Below are 24,283 nucleotides of genomic sequence, written 5' to 3'. Positions count from 1 at the left end.
AAAGCTGAAGTGGAACTGGTAGAATGTCACTTTCAGGGTGCATCACTGCATGTATTAATGCCTTTAGGGATAATTAATCTGGTCTCAATCTGCTGGCCTAATTCATATATCGCACTTCAATGTTTTATCATTCATACACTACAGAAAAAGACATTTTCAATGCTTTACTTTCTGTGTGATGTCAGTGTAATGAGGTGCATGTAAGAGACAGAGGAAATAACATGACAGATCATGGCATCATTGAACCCTCACATAATTTGTTTATCAGATATGGTACTACATTTCAACTAAATGTATTAACCTTACATTGTATGCTATACACCCCTGCCTTTCGCCCTATGTGCGCTGGGATAGGCTCCAGCAGACCCCCGTGACCCTAATTAGGAATAAGCGGGTAAAGACAATGGATGGATGGATGGATGGATGTATACAATACTGGAGAAAAACAAACAAACAACAAACTCTTTGTATACACAAAAATCAAACTGTATTTTGTGTCTTCATCAATTCCAACAAAGATTTTTATTAAATCTGTGACTATAAATGTTAAATGACCTTGCAAGCTGTTAATCAATAGGATTCCAGATAAAGTATAACAAAATAAGGTGCACACACATGCACACACACACACATAAATCTGCAATTAAAAATATTACATGGCTCGCTTAGACAGAGGCATAAAATCTACCAGAAAAGTGCAATGCTTCATACGACAATGACATTATAATGCTCATTACACTATAAAGACTTGCATTTTTGCTGTGCTGATCATTTCATTCAGATTGCTTGGTAAGGCACAATTTCACTTTTTTTAAATGACGCATCACATTGCTAATATTACAAATGCAGCATACAAATTACAAACCAAGTCCAAAAAAAAAAAAATAAATTCTTCATTAAATCAGATATTATGTACAAAACAGAGCATCTCTAAAACTCAGGCTTCCTAAAGCCTGACATGCTCAGGGCCATTCTTTGTTCTGTTTGTAAAGATAGCATCAAACAATCTAAAATATTGGCACACTGTATTGTGAAAAGGAGACATCCAGAAAGTGCAATAATCAACAACACTAGAAATGTGAGCTCGACAAAATAGCTTTACAAAAACCTGAACAATTAAAACACTTGTGATCAATGAGATTAGAAAAGGTGCTGTCATTATTTATATAACACCTAGATGGAAAAATCAGTCATCACGAAAATAGTCATTAAATTCTGAGCCAAAGAAAGAAAAAAAAAAAAAGCAAACAAAATTACTTCACTCCTCTGCTTTCTGTGATACATTAACCACAGCAAACAATGGGTCATTTAAACAGACTCAGGCTATTCAATAACTGCATATTCGCTTAAAGTAATTGGCATATATAAAGAGAACAGCTGATCAAGTAGTATGTAACAAGTCTTCCATAGTGTCGCTTAATTTTTAATGGGGTGTAACTGAAAATATGATGGTATCGTTAAGGCTCAGGACTCTGGGCTTTAGGACGTCTCCTCGAGCTCTTCAGCCTCCACCAAACACGTCTGGTCAGCTGAGGGTGCTCTGAAAGGAGGATGGTACTCGAAAGAGGGAAGCAGCGCAGTGCCAGAGTTGCTCCGTTGGTGGAAAAACCACACAACTGCAGACACTCCCAGAATAGCTATCACACTCAGAATGACTAGTGCCGAGAGGAGAGGACTGCCATCTGAACAAGGGACAGAACACAAATACATTAAACCATATATAACCAACCTCTGCATATTTCTGACAGGGTGACAAATTCAAGGAAAAGCCATAAAAATATGGAGCACCATGGTGGTGGAGAGCACTGTCTAACACATCACTCAAAAAAAGATTCATGGCAGGGCATTTTAATTCTCATCAAAGCATTCAGTGATCTCTCATGCAATGTGAATGAGCACAGAGTCATCATGGAAAAAAAAAAATCGCTCCTATCAGGAGAGAACGGTTTCATCATAGGATAAAGGTGATTGCTCAGAAGAACTTTGTACTGTTTTTGCAGTAACTATTCTCTCTGAGGACACAAACTATGTCAGAAACAAACCTCTCCACTGTACGGGTCACTTTTATTATTTTTTTTAATTTGTCTCTATATCAGGATGAACCTATGCACACCATACTTACTCTTTTTCCCAATTACAACAGGTTCTGCAAAAAACAAAAACAAAAACACAAAACAAATCATTCAAAAATCTTAAGGAAACAATCCAGTGTCATAATTTCTCCAAAATGTAACTGTAGCTTACTCTGGGCTGCTTCACACACCACTCCGTTCTCAGTGTCCTTGGTGCAGCTGACGTTCTCCCATTTGCCAGTGGTGGAGTGCAGCACTACACATTTGTCCATTAAAGGTATGTCCCAATCAGGTGAGCCTCCTTCCACCCAATTCTTAAAGCTCACAACAGAGTCATCGAACCATTTATACTGATCATCTAGCACAGACCGACAAAGAACGAGACATACAAGAAGAGTGAGAAATCAATTATTTAACAACAACATAACCTGTGAAATGTATCACTTCAGTGAGTGGGTTTATCCATCTGTTTACACTGTTCATGTTAACTTTATCTATTTTGAAGAGAAACTTTCTGCGGATTAATAAATGCATTAATAAATAAAACGTTAACACTATACATAATTACCTGATATCTGAGATATACACATGCAAATGTTAGCTGGGTGTGAACTACATGTTCTTCAAGTTTTTGTTTTGCCCGTACCTATAGACGAGTCTAAAAATAACAGGATGTTAATGTTGTAATGTGAGAGGAAGCTGTACGATTCTCCTTTAGACAGCATAGCTGGAGGTGTTTTTATGCAGTGATGAATTTCCTACATTATTTTCTCACTGCTCTTCTGCATCATTATAAGTTTACAGACGGCTAAAAAGAATTTAATTTGTTGATATATGTTTACTATGAACTCTGTTTTACACCTAACTCTCAGTCTTTGATTAAAATCCACCAGTCTATCAAAATTACATTCACAGATACTGTTAAGTGTAAAGAGAAAATACTCCTTGCCTGCTGAGTAACTGATGGGCCGTACTTCTGAGACTAAACACATTTTTCAATCTCCAATTTCATAATAAATGTCATAGTTCAATTTTAAAGCAGCTGTGTTTACATAAGGTTCATGCCTTTCATGCTACAGATCCCTGGCTCCTCCCAATAGCCATATCCATTGTATTGATGTAAAACTACCTGCTTGACCAGTATACAGATTGAAATGACAAAATGTTAAGCCTTACCGTCAGTGTCATAATATAATCCTAGCCAGATGTTCACATTGTTTTTCCACACCTCTGGGCTGTACTGAACAACAAAGTTATTCACTGAAGTAGTGTTCACAATCAGAAGGGCTGATGAAAAAAATATGGAGAAGATGGGTGGTTAGGAGTTCACATTTATCACCTACTTATTAACAGCATGCAGAAAAGTCAAAGGCTCTTACCAAAGCCACGGCACATATTTTTAGCTTCCTCTATGGTGTAACGTTTGGCAACATCCTCTTCTCCGTGGACAAAGTGATAGCAGCTCTGGCCAAAGGGCACCCATGTCCGTCCGTCAGCCGGGCAATCTGCAGGCACATTTAGAAAGTGAGAGTATTTTTTAATACAGCAAGGAAACCAACAGAAATTGCAGTCTGTGAGAAGATTTTAACTATAGTTTAACTAAACTTCGGAGGTTAATGCTGATTTTCGAATGCTCTTCAATGTAGGTAAAAGAGGTTGGAAGACAATTATATATAGCCACATAAACAAATATAAATATATTATTTCTGACTGAACATGTAATGCTTCATAAATGCACACAAATACATAAGAATTATATTATATTTATATTGTTCATTACTTATTGCACTACCTCAACCTGTCATCTGCTGCTATGGTTATATTTATGTTTATTTCTATTTGCACTACCTCAACCGCTGCTGTGTATTTTTGCACAATACTTTTTTTTTTTTTTTTACATCATTTCACTTTATCTTATTTTATTTCACTTACATTCCATTACACATGTTTTCTTTCTTTTCGGCACTAAGTGTCCTGTGTTCTTTTGTGTTGTCTTTTTGCACCGTCTTGTCTATGCTCTGTTTGCACCTAGCTGCACACTGTGCACTTTACGTGGCTAAGACAAACTTCTGTCCTAGCTCTGTGGTGTTGTTTTTGTGTTGAACTTGTTGTTGTATGTTTATGTAGCACCAGGTCCTGGAGAAACGTTGTTTCATTTCACTATGTACTGCGTCAGCTATATGTGGTTGAAATGACAATAAAGCTTCTTGAATCTTGAATCTTGAAAGAATTGCAGTGTTTGTTTTCAGTGCTTCCCAGGTCAGAGGGATATGCTTCATATTAAATATTTAATATGATATTTAGAAACTAATTCTGGTTTAGACCTACAGATATAAGTACTGGGAACACTAAACAGATACAAATAGGGTCATTGCTTTAACGCAGGAACCTGGGGCTACACGTAGCACCATTTCACAGAAACTGGACAGTTGCATTTCTGCTGCTCATTGAATGTTTTTTGCACCATTCTGTACAAACTCTGGAGACTTGCTGTGCATGAAAATCCCAGATCAGCAGTTTCTTAAATACTCAAACCAGCCCATCAGCCTATGGGAAAGCGTGTCAGACTTTGAGGCAGATGGGTTACAACAGGTTCACTTCCTGTCAGCCAAATAATAATAAAAAAGCACAAATCTGAGGCTACAGAGCTCACAGGCTCGCCAAAAGCTTGGAGAACCATCATTTGGTCTGACAAATCTCACTTTCTGCCGAGAGATACAAATGGTTGGGTCCGAATTTGCCATCATGGACCAAACCTCCCAAATGTCAACAGTCCAGGCTGATGGTTATAATGGTGAATGTAGAGGTTTGAGGATGGTCTGATCATGTGCAAATGGACCAAAATGTCAAAGAAATAATCCTAACACTATCCATGCCACGTAGAACCGAGCCTGTTTTGAGAGCCAACAGGGATCTTATCTGGTGTTAGCATGGTGTTCCTAATAAATTGGTCAGTGTGTGCACACACTGCAAATAGGATGCGTACAAAAAAAAAAAAAAAACACATTCTATCATAATTGTATTGCTATTGAAAGATATACTGAAGATATTATTGTAATAAAGATACTGCCAGCCTTGACAGAACCTTCTAGATTAGCAGTCGTAACTCGTGACACAAAGCGACAGTGTCTGTTTTCTGCTCGATTCAGGAACAGAAACCTTTCTGGGTTTCGGTTTTCTTTGCGTTTTTTTTTTTTATTTTTTATTTTTATTTATCACTCTCTCTTCTATTTTTGTCAACAAAACAGAACCAAAGCTTTGTATGCTGTCATCTTGCCATGTAAGTGTATGAGCTAGAAACAATGCTACATTGCAAAACCTTGTAGCAGCTATGATGATGATGATGATGATGATGGACATCGAAGGAAAGAAACTTTTTTTAGCGAAACAACACTAGACTACAGCGTCCATGCTACAACAAACAAACAAACAAACCGTGTTAGTAAACAAAGCACAAGCGAGGTCTTGCTACTTACCGCCATTAGCCTGAGCCTCAACGCTGTGACGTAGTAAAATTACAAGAAGACCCAAAAACGAACAAATGTTACGGACTCTGGACTCCATACTTGTCAATGCAGGGCAGAAATAACGGTGCTACGATAGGAAGTTCCGAAGCCTTCAGCTTCCTTTAAGGAGAACACTAACCCTCACTCACTCACTCACTCACTCCAAAATGTGAAATGGGACACGACCAGACAGGCACGAGCCGCTTCTCTAACGCGGTGGACTATTGAACCCATCAGAATGGCTTAAAGCTGACTCGTTCACTCATTCTTGTGTCTAAGAGGGTTTTGGTATGATTATAGAGTAATTTGCGACAATAACAAAGCACATGTTTATATCATCGTGCGCACTTCCTTAAAAACATGAAATGTCAAGCTATAGGAACACCTCGACAGATGAACTCGCATGGCAGGAATTACACATAAGCAGAACGCAAGTTGATATTGTAAAGACGTTTATTTAGGATTTTCTCATGTGCCAGCACTCTATGACAGTCAGTCACAACATACTTACACTGTGACTATACACCGATCAGGCATAACATTATGAACAGGGACAGGTGACGTGAATAAGACTGATGATCTCCTCATCATGGCACCTGTTAGTGGGTGGGATATATTAGGCAGCAAGTGAACATTTTGTCCTCAAAGTTGATGTGTTAGAAGCAGGAAAAATGGGCAAGGGTAAGGATTTGAGCAAGTTTGATGAAGGGCCAAATTGTGATGGCTAGACGACTGGATCAGAGCATCTCCAAAACTGCAGCTCTTGTGGGGTGTTCCCGGTCTGCAGTGGTCAGTATCCATCAAAAGTGGTCCAAGGAAGGAACAGTGGTGAACCGGCAACAGGGTCATGGATGGCCAAGGGTCATTGATGCACATGGGGAGCAAAGGCTGGCCCGTGTGATCCGATCCAACAGATGAGCTACTGTTTTACAATTGCTGAAGAAGTTAATGCTGGTTCTGATAGAAAGGTGTCAGGATACACATTGCATGATGGGTCAGGGCTGTTTTGGCAGCAAAAGGGGGACCAACACCAATATTAGGCAGGTGGTCATTATGTTATGCCTGATCAGTATAAATGGATAAAAAGTGACATGTTCATTCATCCATCCATTTTCTGTTCTGCGTATCTTACACAAGGACTATCCCAGGGTACCTGGGCCACAAGGTGGGGGAAAATTGCACATACACACAGACACGAACACACACTCAGACAATTTACAGATGGCAGTCAGCCTAAAACACATATCTTTGTAAAGGAAACTGGAGAACAAGGGAGGAAACCCCAGAAGCACGAGGAGAACATGCAAACTCCACAGACCTGGTGGAGTTAGGAATCAAACCCCCATCCCTGAGGTGCGAGGCAATCATGCTAACCACTAAGAAGACCAGTATGATGTGTCATTCTTTAAAATTAATTTAAAAACAAACAACAATCATTGGCAAATTGATGTGGTATAAGCAGAATAAAACACTTTAGTGCATGCTGTTAAACGGTAGTCATTGTTAATAATTATAGACCTAACTGTACCAAAACTAGTGCAAATATTATTGTAAAATGGTTCTTGCTTATTATTAGTAGTAATACATTTTTAGAAGAAGCCTTTATTATTGTCTATATATTGCATATACATTACAGCACACTATAATTCTTTTCTACATATATCCCAGCCTAAAAAGTGGTGTTCAGAGAGCAGGGGCAGCTATGTTACAGCACCCCTGGAGTAGATAGGGTTAAGGGCCTTGTTTAAGGGCCCGGCAGTGGCAGCTTGGTGATGTACCTCAGGGGCTGAACCCTGACCTTCTGATCAACAACCCAGAGCCTTATCCACTTGAGCCACTGCTGCCTTTAAATAATAATAATAATAATAAATCCTTGTTATAGTGTGTTACAGGGTCTGATACAGTAAAGAAACTTTACTAATGCAATATGTTTTTAAAGGGCGGAGGGTGAGTGTTGGTGTCACTGCAGAGGGAATAGTTGAATTGACTGCCCACACAGACATACAGCAAAGCTCAGGATTGAACTGGACACCCAAGAGCTCTAACTCATAAGACGCAGTACAACAGATTTGTCTGCTCTGTATACACCTCCAAAAGCAGAAAATCACATACCTGGTGATCTGAGTTTACCTATTTAGCTTTAAAGAAGGAAATCACCTATGCTTGATCAATCATCAACTGTGCCTGCCTCTGACACCCCTTGAGTGAAACTGTAGATATTAAGACTGTGCACTATAGAGATTGATCTTTCCTTAAACACCCACTAGGTGTCACATTTAATGCTCTTAACTCAAGTGGGAAGTACTGTAAGGGATTTTAAATGAGTGACTCCTGATGAATGTTTGTGAGCAGTGAAAAGAAGTGAGAAACGTAAATACAGCAGGCTTCAGAACTATTCTTCTACTAAGGTGTGAAGTATAACCATATTGTGATCCCCTAGAAAGTTTACTCTATAAAGGGTGTGTTTACTGCCCTTCCAAAATACTTTGTCCCATACAGCCGAACGCCTGTGACAACAGACGACACTGTATTTCTCAGTAATTGTTCCAAGTATGTTCTGGCATGATTTAATTATCATCTAACAACATCCTATGGATGTAGTTGAGTGAGAAAGCCTTGAGAAAGTGAGAGAGAAGTGAGAGACTGCAGACTGGAGGCGAGAAGAAAGACTTGAGCAGAACTCAGTGCACACCCTGTGGGGTGTGTGTGTCCCACTGAATTTTAAACACACACACAAACAAACTGTGGGGTGTGAGCGTACCCCACTGTTCCACACAAAAGACCTCAGCGACTTCTTCACTAAAACTACACTCAGTCTCAGCCAGGCACACAGCCTCTGCGGTTTCTTGCCACTCCAGATATCCCCAGACTGTGCCAAAGTGGCCGACAGCTTTCACAGCTCATACAAAACAGCAGGGAAAATCTTTAGTATGAGCTCTGTGAAGATTTTAAATAAAGCTAACGTTTTGGGCTATAGAAAAGTTGTAGCTTGACTAAAGACATGGTGTTCAGCAACACATTGTAATTCAGGGCACACTATGAAGAATAATTCAGCAAGAATGGAGAAATAAGTTAAAGTTCTCTGAGTTTTCTCAGTATGAGATGTACCTATGGCTGATCATTTTTGACACACATCTCTGAAGTCTGAAGTCCAATGCACTACTTTATCACCTCTTGTTCACCGGGTTATAAGTCTGAAATCTGAAAAATCAAAAGCAAGAGCGCATTAAAGCAAGCAAGTGAGCAGGACAGTACATCCATTGTATGTTCTGAGAGGCAGATGATGAGTGAACGTGGGAGCATGATAGCTAACATGTGTAAAAAATAATGTGTTTCAGCAAAAATAAATAAATAAATAAAATAAAACCAGCCAAAAATTGTTCATAGAGTACCATATTGTTCCACCCACCATAAAAAAAAGGACAACTTTCAGTTCACAGTGCCATGAGCCCACGTCTCACTCTATTCACTCACACCCTTATACAACTGCTGTAATCTTCATTATGATCAGTATTTTGTAAAGTTTTAATGATAGAATGATGTCATTCGGGCAGTGTGTGAGTCTGCAAGGGCTTGGCAGGTGGTTGAGAGCAGACAGCTGCAGTCTGAGTCTCAGTCTGGCCCTCTGGGCCTCCTGTAGGGTGGCGTAACACCACTAGTCACACTCACACACACACATGCCCCCTAACAGCTCCAGATCCTTGTCAGGCCCATCTGCTAATAGGCCCTGCCCCAATTTTCCCATCAGATATAAATCCTTATAAATGTGCAGTCTAGAACCTCAGTTAAAAAGGATGTATTCCAAAAGTGTGTGTAATGTTCTCTCGTGCCAACAAATACACTTGCAGTTAACCATTCTTATGGCAATGTCAGCATTACTGGTTGAAACAGTGCATACTATTTTCTGCTTCAAACTGAACCAGTATTATGGTTTTTAATAGATAAGTTCCGACTTAAAATTGACAGTAAAATAAAATGCAGTGAGTGAAAAACAGGAACTCTGTATAATTTTAATTTAACCTTTAGCCCTGTACTGTCTCACAAGATTGAAGACACTTGTGGGACACAAGAGGGATCTTGGTTGACTCCCTCAAACAGGGAATATCTGGGCAGGTAAAAGAAGAAGAAGAAGGTTTTACCGAAATATATACAGAATACATGATGCCATCAATTCTGCATACGAGCCCCTGAAACACTGGGCACGAAACAGCCATCATATTTTACACACTGGCTTTGAGGTTTCAAAATATGAAACAGACCCCTGCTGTCAATAAACACATTGATGGTGTTCATGACCTAAAGGTTTCATGTTGGTCTCATTTAATCACCAGACACAATACCTAGTAATGACAGTAGGTGAAGTTCAGATTCTCACTGAGCTCTCAGGAAGGGCTTCTTTCTTGCATCATTTCCAATCAGCTTGTTGTTGTTTTTAAAATGGGGCCCAACAGCTTTTGACACCTATGAGTGGCAACTCTGAAACTGTGATCTGTGAACTGTCTTCCAGCTTTCAATACCTTGCAGCAATTTAGACCTGAGAAACATTTTAAGGCCCTGATTGGGCATTAATGGTATTATTAATAAAATTTTTATGCATTTTTATGTTACCTGATATGTTCACATGGACATCCACCGTGTGTCTCTTTTGCGTTGAAAGTTCTCTCAGCAACCTCATATTTATACCCCAGGAAAACAAGACACAGTTAGAGGCAAAACCCAAAGGACCCAGTAGTTCCCAATGACAGCGAGCATATAAAAAAAACAATATACAAGCCCCTCCTAAAGTATTGGAACATCAAGGCCAAATCTTTCTTTTTTTTTCTTTTCTTTCTATACACTAAAGACATTTGGATTTAAACACAAAAGATGATAGATGGGAAATTCAGCTTTTAATTCCTGATATCTGGATGGGTTAAACAACTTAGGTAACCATGGTACCTTTGGTGAAAGACCACATTCTTAGGTGAACAAAAATATAGAAACAGAAAATACCATACATTTAATATCTGGTTGCAGTATTCCTTGAATGCATTAACTGCCAACATTTTACTGGCATCACCATACTGTTGCATTCTTCTTTTGTGATGCTTTTCTAGGCTTGTACCACAGCTTCTATCCGTTGTTGTTTGTTTTGGGGTTCTTCTCCCTTCATTCTCCTCTTCAGGAGCTGAACTACTGCTCAGATGAGTTAAGGTCAGCTGATTAATGTGGCATGGTTTCAACTTCCACTTCCCCCCCCCCCCGATGAAGTCATTTGCTGTGTTGGCAGGGTGTTTTGGGTCATTGTCTTGCTGCATGATGAAGCTCCTCCCAATTATTTTGGATGCATTTCTCTGTAAAGTGACAGACAGAATGTTTCTGTAGACTACTTCTGAGTTTATTCTGCTGCCTTCAGAGGTTACATCATTAATACAGACTAGCGAGTCTGTTCCAGGAGCAGCCATGCAAGCCCAAGCCTTGACACTACCACCACTGTACTTGGCAGATGAGCTTGTATGTCTTGGATCATGAGCAGATCTTTTTGTTCACCACACTTTAGTCTTTCCATCACTTCAGTGGATCTTACTTCCAGAACTTTTGTGGCTCATCTCTGTATTTCTTTGTGAATCTGTCCTTCAGATTCTTACTGTTGATGAGTGGTTTACATCTTGTGGTATGGCCTTTATATTCTTGCTCCTGTTGGTGGTTTTGGGTTTTTGTTTTTTGTTTATACTTCTCATAATGATTCTGCCTTTATCTGCTGTTGTTTTCCTGTGGCTGGCCTGTTCAATGTCTGGTTGTTAGTACATCAGTGGTTTCATTCTTGTTTTGACATTTTTGTATTGGCTTTGCTCAATGCCTGTGCAAAAGCTCTGAATGGCTTGATTATTTCCTATAGACAGCTCCCTCGTCTCTGGCCATGCTGGTTTTTTTTTGTTTTTGTTTTTTTTTTTAACGACAAACGCAATCTTTACAGGTGAAAGCCATGGATCAAACCAAAAATAGATGTTCAAAGCTGTTAACTGTATAAAGAATGAATCTAACAGGAAACATTTAGGCAACAAGAAACAGTAGGCAGTAATGTGTTCCAATATTTTTGCTCATTTGAAACATGAGTGGGTTTGGATGAAAGGTGCCGTGCTCTTCAAGTTGTTTTACACATCTAGATGTAAATATCAGGAAATAAATGCAGAAATTCAGGGACATCATCGCATATTTACCTCGGACACAAATATCTTCAGTGTATAGCAAAACAAAGAGCTGACCTTGTTCCAATACTTTCAGAGGGGACTGTATCTATTTTACATGAAAGACAATTTATTTTTCTTCAATTTTAGCACTTAGTTTTGGGAAAAAAAAAAAAACCCCAACAAAAAACACTTTATTTAAAAGATTGCTCTAATGAGAATATCCTTTTTGTTATAACAAAGATAGTTTCAATTAATGTTACGTATTGAGTAATAGTTGTTGTTCATTTTTATGAAGGATGCCAATATTTCTGGGGAGTTCTGCATCACCTCAGCTTCAATCATACCAAGATAGAAACTGTACATAAACCAATTTGAGATTTTATTTAAAAAAAAAAAAAAAAAAAAAAAAAAAAAAAATATCAAAGAATGGACAAAAACAGAATGTAAAGAACAAATCTAGACAAAAAATGGCTTTGACAAACACTACCAAAAAAAATTTACAGAGGAAGATTTGTCTTTAACCGGACAAGTTACCACTGGCAATTCTGTAGCACATGTAAAATAAAACAAACAAAACCAAATAAAATAAAAATAACTCTCATATAGATATCTCTATGAAAAAAAACTTTTTATTTCTTCAAACAGTCTGTACAAAGTTCTCTGTTCATAAATTATTACTTTTTCCATAACTTAATGGCTGTCTAGTATATGATGTTTCATGTTCATTAGCGACTCTTTCTGTATGCAGTCTCCCACTCGTTCATCCAGCTAAACATTGGCACTTGTTTCAGGTGTTAACTGGCAGAATCGCCCACACACAAGAGCTCCTGCTACACACACACACACACAGACACACACACACAGACACACACACACCTCAAGCATCCTTCAATCACTGCCCACACACACCGTAGTTGAAGACCACACACACACACACACACACACACACACACACACACTCATTCCAGCAGAGCTGTGAGGGTTGTGCTGCTAAAAGCCTGGATTGGGACTGAACAGCGGCGAAGTTTCAGGAACAGATCCGAGGAATACCACAACCTTCAGTTTCGATTTGTTCCTCTTTTATTTTTCTCCTTCTTTCGTTCATCTCTCTGTCATGGCCGACTACCAAAACATCCTTTGATTAAGCAGCAGCGTTTTTTGCCTTTGAAACTATGAAACTGAATGTCTAGACAAGATTAAATCACGTTCAACGCACATCTATCCTCATAACAATAACATTTGCATTAAAAAAAGAAAAAAAAAGAAAGAAAACATTTTGTTTGTTGAAGGAAAAAAAAAAAAAAAAAAAACCCAAAGCATTTAAAAACAACCTGAAAGAAAAAAAAAAATGTAGATGAGGGCAGCTCCAGAGCTAGCCATTTGGTCTGGAGGGCCGGGGCTGAACCTGCTAGCCCGGCTAATCGAAACAGAGGAGAACGCAAATCTGAGGTAGATAATTGGTCGATAAGACCACCAGTTCAAAAAACAGTCTTTTGGAAGACAACCTACTAAAGCCAAAATAAAAGCCTATTGTAATTTGGGAGGACAAAAAAAATAAAAAAATAAAAAATAAAAGGCATTCTCCTGCTGAACGAAAGCATAGCAGATAACCACTGTGCTGATCAGTTCATAGTTTCAAACTTCTCCTTTTCCATGTTCTAGTTTCATATTTCAGTTTCGTGTGCTCTGTAGTGATGTATGTGGCACTTGTCGGATCCAAATCTTCCTTCTCGCATGTGTCCAAACCTAGACGACAACTAAAGACAACCAGATGCATATATACAAAGAAGGCACATTCTTAAAATTGCAGTCCAGTCCATTAAAAAGCCTATCCTGCGTAGGGAGGAAATGACATTGTACTCATTATTTGATCTCTGCTTGCTAGCTCACTGTCTTTGGTGAAGTAAACTTGAAAGTGCCGAGTTCTGTTTGCTTCCTAAAAAAAAAAAGAAAAAAAAAAGAGCTAGGCAAACTAAAATCTACAGAAAATCAATCTCATCTCAAAACCTCCACTTAATCCTTGCTTTAAAGTTGCCATGGAAGGCTTAGTTCATCTGTACATAGTCATAAAAGCACATTAAAACTGCGAAAATAAAACAACAAACCCATCCCGGTTTCCCCCCCTCCCCAACAGAATTAAAAAATAAAAGACTTGGTCACACCACTTTCCCCGCAGCTAAACTACAACAGCAAGTTTCTTTTTCCTAAAAGGCATTTTTAAAATGTGATCATTCAGCAGAATTTCTACCACATTCAACCAACCAGAGGCGTTGTCCCTCTGATTACAAAAACAGTACATTGTATTTAAACTCAAATCAACATTTTTCATCACTCAACACAGTTTCTATTCTAAAAAAAAAAGCACTATGGAGATCAGTAAAAAGCAAAACACTTAAACTAAGCAAACTGAATTTCATTAGCTAGATCCTAAGAGAAGCCCTATTCAGCTGATTTACAAGGCCATAGCTGATTTGAACGTCTCTTTCTCCGGGTTGAGCCTCGGGTTCGAGGCTACATATACAGCTGTATGGAACAAACTTAAGGCAAATCGTATGGAGAGAAAGAGAGAGATCATTCTAGATCAACTGGAGGAAAAAACACACTGTACAAGAGGACACATATAACACTTCACCATTGCAACACACACTGCAAGCACAAAAACACCTTTTCTCAGGATGTCCGGCTAATAAATCTCTTCAATCAACACAACTAGTTCAGTACAAAGGGAAAAAAGAAACAATTTTGTGAAAAATAAAAGCAGACACACACACAACTGAAAATCATAAAAAATATCAACAATGGACACCTGCTACCATGTACATCTAGTCACATGATCCTTTGAGGTCTTGCACCCATGTGACGATTCCTTGGTAAAAATAAACGTCCTTTTTTTTCTTTTTTTTTTATTAAAATAAAACTTTTTTTTCTCTCTCCATTTTCATGTTCTTCTTAGATAGCTAGCATCCTCAAGATTTTATTTGCACCTCACAGAACTTATACCAAAAATAGTCTGGGTAGTTGTTTTTAAAAACAGAAAACTCATCGTTTCAAACGTCGATCGAACGGCTGAGCTTAGTCCAACAGAGGAAGCATGATTGTTGAAGCTGTCGCTCCTCTCAGTCTCCTGAGTGCTGAGGAACCTGTGCCAGAGGAACACACCCGATCACACACACACACACACACACTTCACAGACCTTCACAGAACAAGCACAACATCATGCAGGCATCATCCACTGAGCTGAATGGCAAGTAGTAAAAGTCTTAGAATAAAGATTTCCATAAACAAAATGACACTTGGGTGAGATTTACATGCATCTCCCCTCCCCCACACACAATAATTCCAAATAAATTCCTCTCAGAAACACAGAGCAGTCTGATCCGCTCAGAACCGTTTTCAGATTAGGAGAATCTTAACAGCAGAGGTTCGGTGATGTCTGACTAATGCAGAATATTGTAGTTGATATTTTAGTAGACCTGAGAGTTAAATTCTATTGTACTGTAAGTCGTACCTCTTCATCACTTGGTTTGTTGGTAGGCGTAGGGAGAATGGTCTCCGCTAGACTCCACCTGAGGCTGTGAGCTATTCTCCTGGAAATGGAAATGGAGAAGAAAAAAAAAAAAAAAGAAAAAGAGAGAGACATGGTCATGTGACTGAAACACACTTTGGTATATTATAAAGAATGAAGAGTGAGCAGTATGCTTCTACTAACCTCCACTGCAGCAGGCTGCATAGCAGTGTACTGAGGGATGTATGCACCCTGTAATGCTGCATTAGCCGGCATGAACTGGAACACACACACACACACAGAAAAGATGCAAAGAATGTAAGCGTGACTTGTAAAACCACATGACACACCTTAAGCAAATAACACTAGTGAGTTTTAGTAACTCAGTTAGCACATGCTGAGATCATTGGATAAAATGCATAATATATAATGTATAATGTCGATGTTATAACACAAATTCTCGTATGCATTTAGTACTTGAGATAACATTTATTTTGTTTGTGAATACTGGGAATAATTATTTAATAGTATGTATTTTTTTTTTGTTTATTTAATTTAAGATTAAAATGGTTTAGAGTTTCTGGCCAGATACACACTTCCTTTTCTAACATGTGACCATTTATTCTTTGAGTGCTTACATACATGTTGTGGTTTAATTATTATTATTATTATTATTATTATTACGTATGGGTGGACTGATTGGCTCGGCAGAGGGGTTTGCGTGAGTGTGTGTTTGTGTGTGTGTATGTGTGTGTGTGTGTGTGTGTTCCCTCACCGCTCCTGTACTGCCCAGAGAGAGGTGGCTCATCTGCTGAGTGAGGGGGCTCATCATGGATGTTGGCTGCAGTGACATGGAGGGATCCATAGAGGGCGATATTACAGCTCCCTACAAAAGAACCGAACGACAAGAGTGACATCACACGAGGACAGAACAAGAGATGCCAAATATTCAGACTGGCCATACAGGACTGCCTAGTGTGTTAGAGGTGGCTCTAAAAATACACGACAGCAGCCAGCAGACTGATTCCTTTTTTCCACTGACGACGTAGCATTCAATCATTCATTCTACATCAGCTGTCCCGCCTCTGTCACTGATAAACTCCTCCCTCACCACTTCTGCCACAAAAAAAAGAAGCAACACTTCCCTTCGGTTTCTTTATAGCTGCCTTGAGGCCTGGAGCTTGTAATGAGATACAATGCTATCTGTAGTCGATTTCAGACTTATTTGCACCCCTAGTGAAAATGAACAAAATGGCTATATGGACTGAATAACAAATGAAATGTAAAACAGACAAATGGAAAACCTTTATATTGGTCTGCAATACACTATTAGCTCAAACAGCTTTCGTGAACAGTGCATTTTTTCCATCCTGCCCTCCATTTTGAATTCTTTTCTAATTCAAGCCATACATTCTCATTAAACATGATGTCATCAGCAGTAACTTCCGTGAAAAGTACAACCTTAGAACGATTTCTTAATATAGAATGTCTTAATATTTCGTAAGTATTTCCCCATTTTGCTTCAACTACAGAAAGCCCTCTAGCTGGCAAGGTCTCAAAAGGTTTGTGTAAAACCTGATCACGTTAGATCAAGCCATCAAGTCATCTGAACACGTGCTTCAACGGAATGTGAACAACGAAAGGAGTATCGATGGCGCAACAACACAATGTTGAATGCTGTCTTACCGGATGCTGCATAATGTAGGGCTGGTGGGTGACCCAGGACGGCGTCTGCACCTGAATCACACACACACAGAAACAGAGAATAAGGGAGAGACATACATTCTGTAGGTTTCACCCTTCTTCTTGGAGGTGAGATCCTTCTTCTCACACACAAAGAGTACACATGCACAGCTAACACAAGCATACCTACGCAAATATACACAGTTGTGGTGATCAGATGGACGCCATTCCATGTTACTACTATAAGAAGAATTATATAAGGGAAAAAAGTGCTAAAATCAAATGTATTTTTTATGGATTCACTGTAGTAGTTGAGGTATGCAACTCTATACATAATTATGCTTTAATTAGCTTACACTATGAATAAGCAGACCCTGTTAAGCATAAAATGCCTTTTCTGAACAAAGATTAAATTGTGAACAGAAAACATCTGTTTTTATGTCAGGTCTTCTAAGTCAGTTCCAATCATACTATTATAATAAACATAACACTTAATTAAGCAGCAATTACGCTTAGAGTTAAATTAAAATGAGTATAATCATCATCAACAGATGTAAATGTGGAAATATTAGTAATTAGCTTTGGTGTAGAAATGTTCTCATTGTATCCTTATTCACCTTAAATACAAAAAACAAAACAAAAAATACAAACAAAGGCTAGTTCTTAAATTTCATACTGTATCCTCTGTAAAGAATGAAACATTATATTTTGTAAAACTTTCTAGAATATTTCTAGACCTACAATAAGGAAAAGCAGCCTTTATTATTTCCTTTAAAAGTTATCTAAAATAAATACAAAAAGAAGTCTACTATAATCTACTATAGTCTAGAGCAAAAAAAAAATTAAAAATCTTGCAGATGATGGTAAAGTAAACAAAGTAAAAAAGGAAAGCACTAAAACAGCAGCATGATAGAAAGATTTGATGTTTCATTCATTCAGTTATTTATCTTCAGTAACTGGTCACGGTTCTGGTAATGCCTGATGCTGCTTTCATTAATAAGGTCAAGAAAATCATAAATCATTTGCCTGTATAAACAGTAGGAGTATCAAGCTTATATTAAATCTATATAGATAAAGCACTGAAACTTGCGACAATGTCATTTATTTTAAAATCAAGTTTCTCGTCTTATCTTTTTTTAATAGACCGACTTTTCCACATTATCCGAATGAAAGAATATTTTTTGCATCATTTATGAATTTTAGACTTTTCCCCCATTTAGGCTTCTTATTGTAAATTTTAATATTTTGCATAACAGGGTAGGATGGAAGACCTCTCACAAGGATCCAGGATCAATGCCATGTCTAATTGTCTAAATGAACCTGCCCTCAGCTTGTCTATTATAAGCTCAAATTGTATGAACACTGCTAAAAAAAAATCCACAAATATGAAAACAAGAATAGAATTTCCAAGCTGGATTGATACATGCCGGGTATGTGGACACAGGGGAGATGTAGGGTGACATGGCAGGTTGGGCGATCATTCGGTTGGTAATGCTGTAAGGGGAATAGAACCTGCAGAGATAGACAGAGTGGAAAAAAAGCAGAATGAGAGACTTGGCAGTTGGCAGCGTGTCCATTAGTCAAGTGGATGCGAGAGGTGAAAAGGTTTCGCGGCTGTCACATACCCGTTCTGCATAGCTGCTGCAGTGGGGTCGTATGTGAGCGTCATTCCAGCCTGAGAAAAAAGAGACAAAGATAGGGAGACAGAAAGAAGCTCATGAATATTTTGCCATGACTGTGATTCTTATTCCAGTCAGCGTTTTACAGCCTTCTCCTTTACTCCCACACAATCTCTCTTTCTGTCTCTCCCTCTGTTACCTACATACAAATATACATACACACACACACACTCATTGCCTTTTTAAGCTTACTCATATATCAGCATGTCACATGCACACAGCAGTACAATGTACATAGCAGTGAAAAATGACAATCTAGAGGGTTTTAGCATCCATATACATGCAAAATATACATTTCCAGAACTTACAAGTCTGGCTTCTCCCTCCCTGGCCCATGCTCGTCCATTAGGCACATATTTATTTTGGCTCTGTCGTTTTTTCTGCCCTCCATCTGCAAACTTGCACAGCAGTGGCTCAGTAGGGACTAGAGAAAAAGAGATACAGAGAGATTAAAAACACAAAATGGAACTTTCTCCAGTCTTAAGCCTGCTATGTACCTGCTAACATCCATTAAGTGGTGTGATGAACACACAACGTACATTCACACACAGTCACACCTAGGGTTTAGATTTAAAGTAAACAGTTCACCTACTGACATGGTGTACGCAGAGGGAGAAAACCAAAGAACCTGGAGTCTCCACACAGACAGTAACTCACGCTCGGGATCTGGAGCTACCCGCTGCACCACCCTGCTGCCCTCTATTCAGAATGCCCACTCACAAGCTTTTCCCATTATGCTAAAAATATAGACATCTAACTTGGCAGTTGCCTTCCCATAATCCCCCTTGCCCTCATCCTCCCTTTTCAGTGAGGCAACATGAGCAGTGGCGACTATTTCAATCTAATAATCCAATTACAAAGCTTAGAGAGGGAGAGCAGGGAAAATCAGAGCTGGACATACTAGAGACCAGTTTACAGAGAGAGAGAGAGAGAGAGAGAGAGAGAGAGAGAGAGAGAGAGAGAGAGAGAGAGAGAGAGAGAGAGAGAGAGAGAAGACAGAGGAGGATAAGAAAAATAGAAAGAGCATGAGAGAGAATGTAAAGGGGAGGGTGAGGAAGAAGGGAGAACCTCCACACTGTGTTCAACATTAGCCACAAACTGCATTCACTAATCAATAAGCACTTATTCCTGCATTAAGCCTATAGTAACAGCAAAGCCTATCGTTATTCTGTGTGCTTGCTTCAATCTAAGTGCACATTCGTTTGATCTGCGCTTTGCACGGCTACATGGCTAAAAGCTCAGGATGACTAAAGGCAAATGAATAGAGAACGAACCTGCTCTATCAGAAACCTGTTAGCAAAGTGCTGTGTCTTAATGAACAACCAAACACAATATATAGATGAGTTCTCTCTCTCTCACACACAGACACACACACAGACACAGACACACACACACAGACAGTTCTGCATTACCCATTACTCCGGGTGGCATCTTGAGGAACTTTCCATTGAAGTGAGAAATTACAGCATCACATTTTTCTGTGGACTCCATCCTACAAAAACAGAAGAATCAAACCTCACTAGGATTCTTTAAATGATTCATACCCACAACACACACTCATTTGTCTTATCCTTATGAAGACCCCTATATAATTATGTATGAATCATATTATTGATTTAAATACAGTGGCTATAAAGAGTATACAAAAAAATGAACATTGTTTTCTACCCTCATTGTGATATTACAGCTTAAATGCATACAAATTATCATACATTGTTTATAGAAAATAGGAATAATAATAATAATAAAAAACTTACAATACCCTATTTGCTTAAGTATTCACAACCCTAAATTAACACACTTTGTTGAAGCACCTTCTGAGTTTATTACACCACTCAGTCTTTTTGGGTTAGAGTCTACCAATATGTCTGCTCATGACATGGCAATATTTTCCCAATCTTTCTTGCAAAAACATTCTCAATCCATCAAACTGTAAGGACATCTGTGCACAGCCTGCTTCAGGCTTCTGCACAGATTTTTCGTTGTTTTTAGGTCTGGACTCCGGCTACGTCATTCAAAAACATTGACCTGTTGGTTAAGCCAATTTTTAGTTGCTTTTTTTAATGTTTGTTTTAGGTTCATTGTCAGTCTAAAAGGTGAAGTTTCTTTTCAATTTAGATTACTAGCAGATACCCAGATGATCTTGTATTTGTAGCTATTCAGGATTTCCTCTTCTAAACTTCAAAAAACCTCATTTATGACTTTGAAAAGGAAAAAAAAAACACTCACAAGCATGCTGCATTGTGGGTGCATTTTTATTGATGTTTATTATTATTATTATTAATTTTTTTTTTTTTTTACACCAAACAAAACTTTTGGAATTATGTAATTATTACACCTTTTGGCAATGCACATTTTGTCACATGATTTGGTTTTAAGATTGGATATTTTTTGTATAAAAAAAAATTATTTGTATTTAGGGTATTATGAATAAGGGCTTCTATCTAGCCATGCTAACCCATAACCCAGACATGTGGCTTGACTAAAATGATAAATTTTGGAGGGATGTCCTGTTCTTGTGGCACATTTTCCCCACTTGTTGATGATGGACTCGGTACGGAACTTTGGAAATTCTTTTATACTGCTCTCTATGACAGACCATGCATACTTTCTAAGTTGTTTGGCAGACCATGGCTTCAGCAGTCAGATAAATCACAGAAGATGTGAAAAAAAATCCTACAGAAACAGCTGATATTGTTCAGTGTTGATCAGAATAATTTCATTTACTAATTACTTCTGAACCTGAGATCAGTTTATTACACCTGTTATTATTATTATTATTATTATTATTATTATTATTATTATTATTAATTTATTTTTATTTTTTTTTAAACTTTCATATTGAGGGTGGAAAAAGTTCTGATATGAATTATCTTGGTTTCATTTCTTCTTTTTATTTATTTATTTTTAACTAAAATCCTGCTGTTTTAAAAAAGGGTTATGTGGACCTTTTTTTTTTTTTTTTTATATCCACTGCAATAAATACATTCAGTTGCCCTTATCGGGAGCAGCTAAATTGCCCCACAAAGTCAAAACTGTCAGGTTGTACACACACACACACACACACACACAGTGCAGGTCATTGTTGCTGACCATGCAGATGTTAGAAAGTAAAATGAAGTACATTCAAACTTGTGGTGCTCGTTCACCCAGAAATAATGCCAAGCATATGCCATTTGCTTGTAAATGATTGATAACTATTTATTAAATGCGCAAATGCATTTAGGACTCTCAGGAATCTTTGAATCTACTGTAGCAAGTGCCAAGGCAGTAGGCTGGGAGTGAAAGTTTATTACAATTATTCTCCCTCACACATTGAGACAGGTGCATGAGGTAAAAGAACACACTGCAGCTGCACATATTCACCCATTCTTACACACACACACACACACACACACACAGAACACACCTGCAGTGAGCACACGTCAAAGATAAGCTATGACACAGTTGGAAAGGAGTGTTCACTCTGACAGGAGTCAGTTTTCACCTCGCCCCATTCCAGAGCTGAATCAGCACATTTTTGGGTGGGTTTTGTGTAATTATACTACACGTCACTGTAAATCCAGATTCCAACTACAGCCAAACCAGTGAGCCTCAAACATTCAATCAGGACTCATAAGAAAGCCTCACCTCGCAAATCCAACCCCTCTGCTTGAACCATTAGCATCGCGCAGTATGCGTGTGGAGACGACCTGGCCGAAGGGCTTCAGCATGGTCTCCAGCTCCTGCTCATCCACCGTCAGTGGCAAATTGGAAATGTACAGGTTAGTGGGGTCCTGCTCCTGTTGCTGCATGGGGATAGAGAGAGAGAGAGAGAGAGAGAGAGAGAGAGTGAATAGAAGGTAACAGAACTGAAATGTGTTTGCCCTTTACACTTCAGTTACAGTTACGCACAAAAATATCAGCAAAAGTTACCAACACCTGGGTTCACACAGCTGTAAAAACACCTGCCACCTCCTGTCTTATCATCCAAGCACCCGGTTCTCTCTCTCTCTATCTCTCTCTCTCTCTCTCTCTCTCACACATACACACAAACACACCCACCCAGGTCCCCATTTGAGCAGTTAACGGCTGAACATCTGGCCTGCTCTTGGGAACATTACTGAGTGATTTCCCCTTTCTCCCTCTCTGTGGCACAGGCCCAAAACAAGGCCCAATACATTTGCTTTATAAACCTGAAGACAGAACTATGCAGGGTTTCTCTGATGTTTCCCTGTAAAAATTCTCATCTGGTATGTCAGTCCTTTCATCCCTTCATGACTATTTGGAAGCTAATCATGGATACAGGGCTGCACGATTACAATAACTAGCAAATGAGACTTTTTTTTTAGTTTATGTGCATTTATGCCACTATAATTCTCCAGTCTTAAGGTATGGATTAATTTTCTATAACACGGATCAGACAGTAGTCCCAGCTGTAATACAAATGATAGGTTTATATTAATGCTCTCATTCCAATATGTAATTGTTTCGATAGCAAAAATTCATTCACAGAGACGTGTATGGCAGACACTCCACAGAATGTAAGCCTAATCATAAAAGGATTAAGAAAACGAGTTTTGATTTAACTACTTAAATAAAACCATACTATTGTTGAAATGGTGAATGGAGGGTTTTCTGTAGATGTTTATGAATCTCTGCGCTTTGGATCAGTTAGCTATCCATCATAAGAGAGTCTTCAAGCCATGCTTTTTGATTTTGTTAACAACATGGCAAGCTGATTTGTTTTGTTTTATAACTTCAAGACAAGACAAAATATAGGTTGGTGAGGAAATGTTTGTAACTGTGAGTTAAGTTTTGAGTATAGTGTAAGTTTTGAGGATGTTCCATAGCACTAAATATATATATTAACTATAAACAGTTGAAAAGCTTTGCATATTGTAAATCAACTGTAATTGTAATAATTGTAAACAAATCACTGTGCTATAACGGGAATAAAACACTACAAGGATGTGCTTCTTCATAGCACCCCATAATGGAATATTTTCAGTAACATGATACAGCAAGGCCCATCATGTTTTATTCCATATATTCATAATCCTATAAATTCTAATGACATTTTTTTCAACAGACATATTAATTGAGTACATCTTTTAAAATGCTAATTTACATAATTAGACCATGAACTTATGCAAACAGACTGATACACATATAGATATGAGTACTCATATCTAACTATTATACACTAAGTGTCAGTCAATTAAATTTACTTCATTAATGAAGAATAAATTGTGCATGTGTCAGCATTATATTAGTGAGTCCCATGCCTCTCTTCTGTACCCTGGTGCTGTCCAAAATATGAAAGATGATGTGGATTAGATGTGAGGACTGTGATTATTTTAGCATTTTGCTGGGTGTGAGTACAAGTAAGAATGCCCCCTCTCTGTGACTATATGGTTTTAATATAGATGTATGGATGTAGACAGGACTGCTTCACACTCTTACTGTTGTACTAGGTGCTTTTTGCCAATAAAGGGTCAGTCAGCATGAATACTGATGAGCTGAAATCTACATGCGAGTCGTGGTCGCTTCCAAGCGGCATCACATCAGCTTTCTAAGTTACATCAGCATCAGCAGAAACAGAGAGAGAGCGAGAGCGAGAGCGAGAGAGAGAGAGAGAGAGAGCGAGAGAGAGCGAGAGAGAGCGAGAGAGAGAGAGACTCCCAG

General features: G+C 38.5%; 2 protein-coding genes across 6 annotated transcripts in view; both read right to left on the bottom strand.

Annotated features, from left to right (window-relative positions):
• Window positions 1-503: 503 nt before the first annotated feature.
• On the bottom strand, window positions 504-5,781 carry cd302 (CD302 molecule). The gene is made up of 6 exons (XM_058393019.1): window positions 5,549-5,781; window positions 3,452-3,577; window positions 3,249-3,359; window positions 2,245-2,430; window positions 2,123-2,146; window positions 504-1,682 (listed from the first exon to the last, which is right to left on the bottom strand). Exons 1-6 carry the CDS (start codon window positions 5,634-5,636, stop codon window positions 1,480-1,482), a joined length of 738 nt encoding a protein of 245 aa, XP_058249002.1. The 5' UTR covers window positions 5,637-5,781; the 3' UTR covers window positions 504-1,479.
• Window positions 5,782-12,359: 6,578 nt separating this feature from the next.
• The window catches only part of LOC131354904 (RNA-binding motif, single-stranded-interacting protein 1), a 48,696-nt gene continuing 36,772 nt past the window's right edge, over window positions 12,360-24,283 (bottom strand). For 3 of the 5 annotated variants that reach the window (XM_058393007.1, XM_058393010.1, XM_058393011.1), the window contains exons 5-13: window positions 22,247-22,404; window positions 20,029-20,108; window positions 18,925-19,040; window positions 18,563-18,612; window positions 18,365-18,449; window positions 16,941-16,991; window positions 16,030-16,140; window positions 15,459-15,533; window positions 12,360-15,336 (exon numbers count right to left, since the gene is read on the bottom strand). In XM_058393007.1, coding sequence (XP_058248990.1) covers window positions 15,265-15,336; window positions 15,459-15,533; window positions 16,030-16,140; window positions 16,941-16,991; window positions 18,365-18,449; window positions 18,563-18,612; window positions 18,925-19,040; window positions 20,029-20,108; window positions 22,247-22,404 — 798 coding nt within the window. In that variant the 3' untranslated portion in view covers window positions 12,360-15,264. The remainder of the gene's footprint in view (window positions 15,337-15,458; window positions 15,534-16,029; window positions 16,141-16,940; window positions 16,992-18,364; window positions 18,450-18,562; window positions 18,613-18,924; window positions 19,041-20,028; window positions 20,109-22,246; window positions 22,405-24,283) is intronic. The other 2 variants (XM_058393009.1, XM_058393008.1) reach the window with 2 other exon arrangements.

The sequence above is a fragment of the Hemibagrus wyckioides genome, linkage group LG06 (assembly GCF_019097595.1).
Source record: "Hemibagrus wyckioides isolate EC202008001 linkage group LG06, SWU_Hwy_1.0, whole genome shotgun sequence".
Classification (NCBI taxonomy): Eukaryota; Metazoa; Chordata; class Actinopteri; order Siluriformes; family Bagridae; genus Hemibagrus; species Hemibagrus wyckioides.
This window is presented reverse-complemented; position numbering and strand designations above follow the sequence as displayed.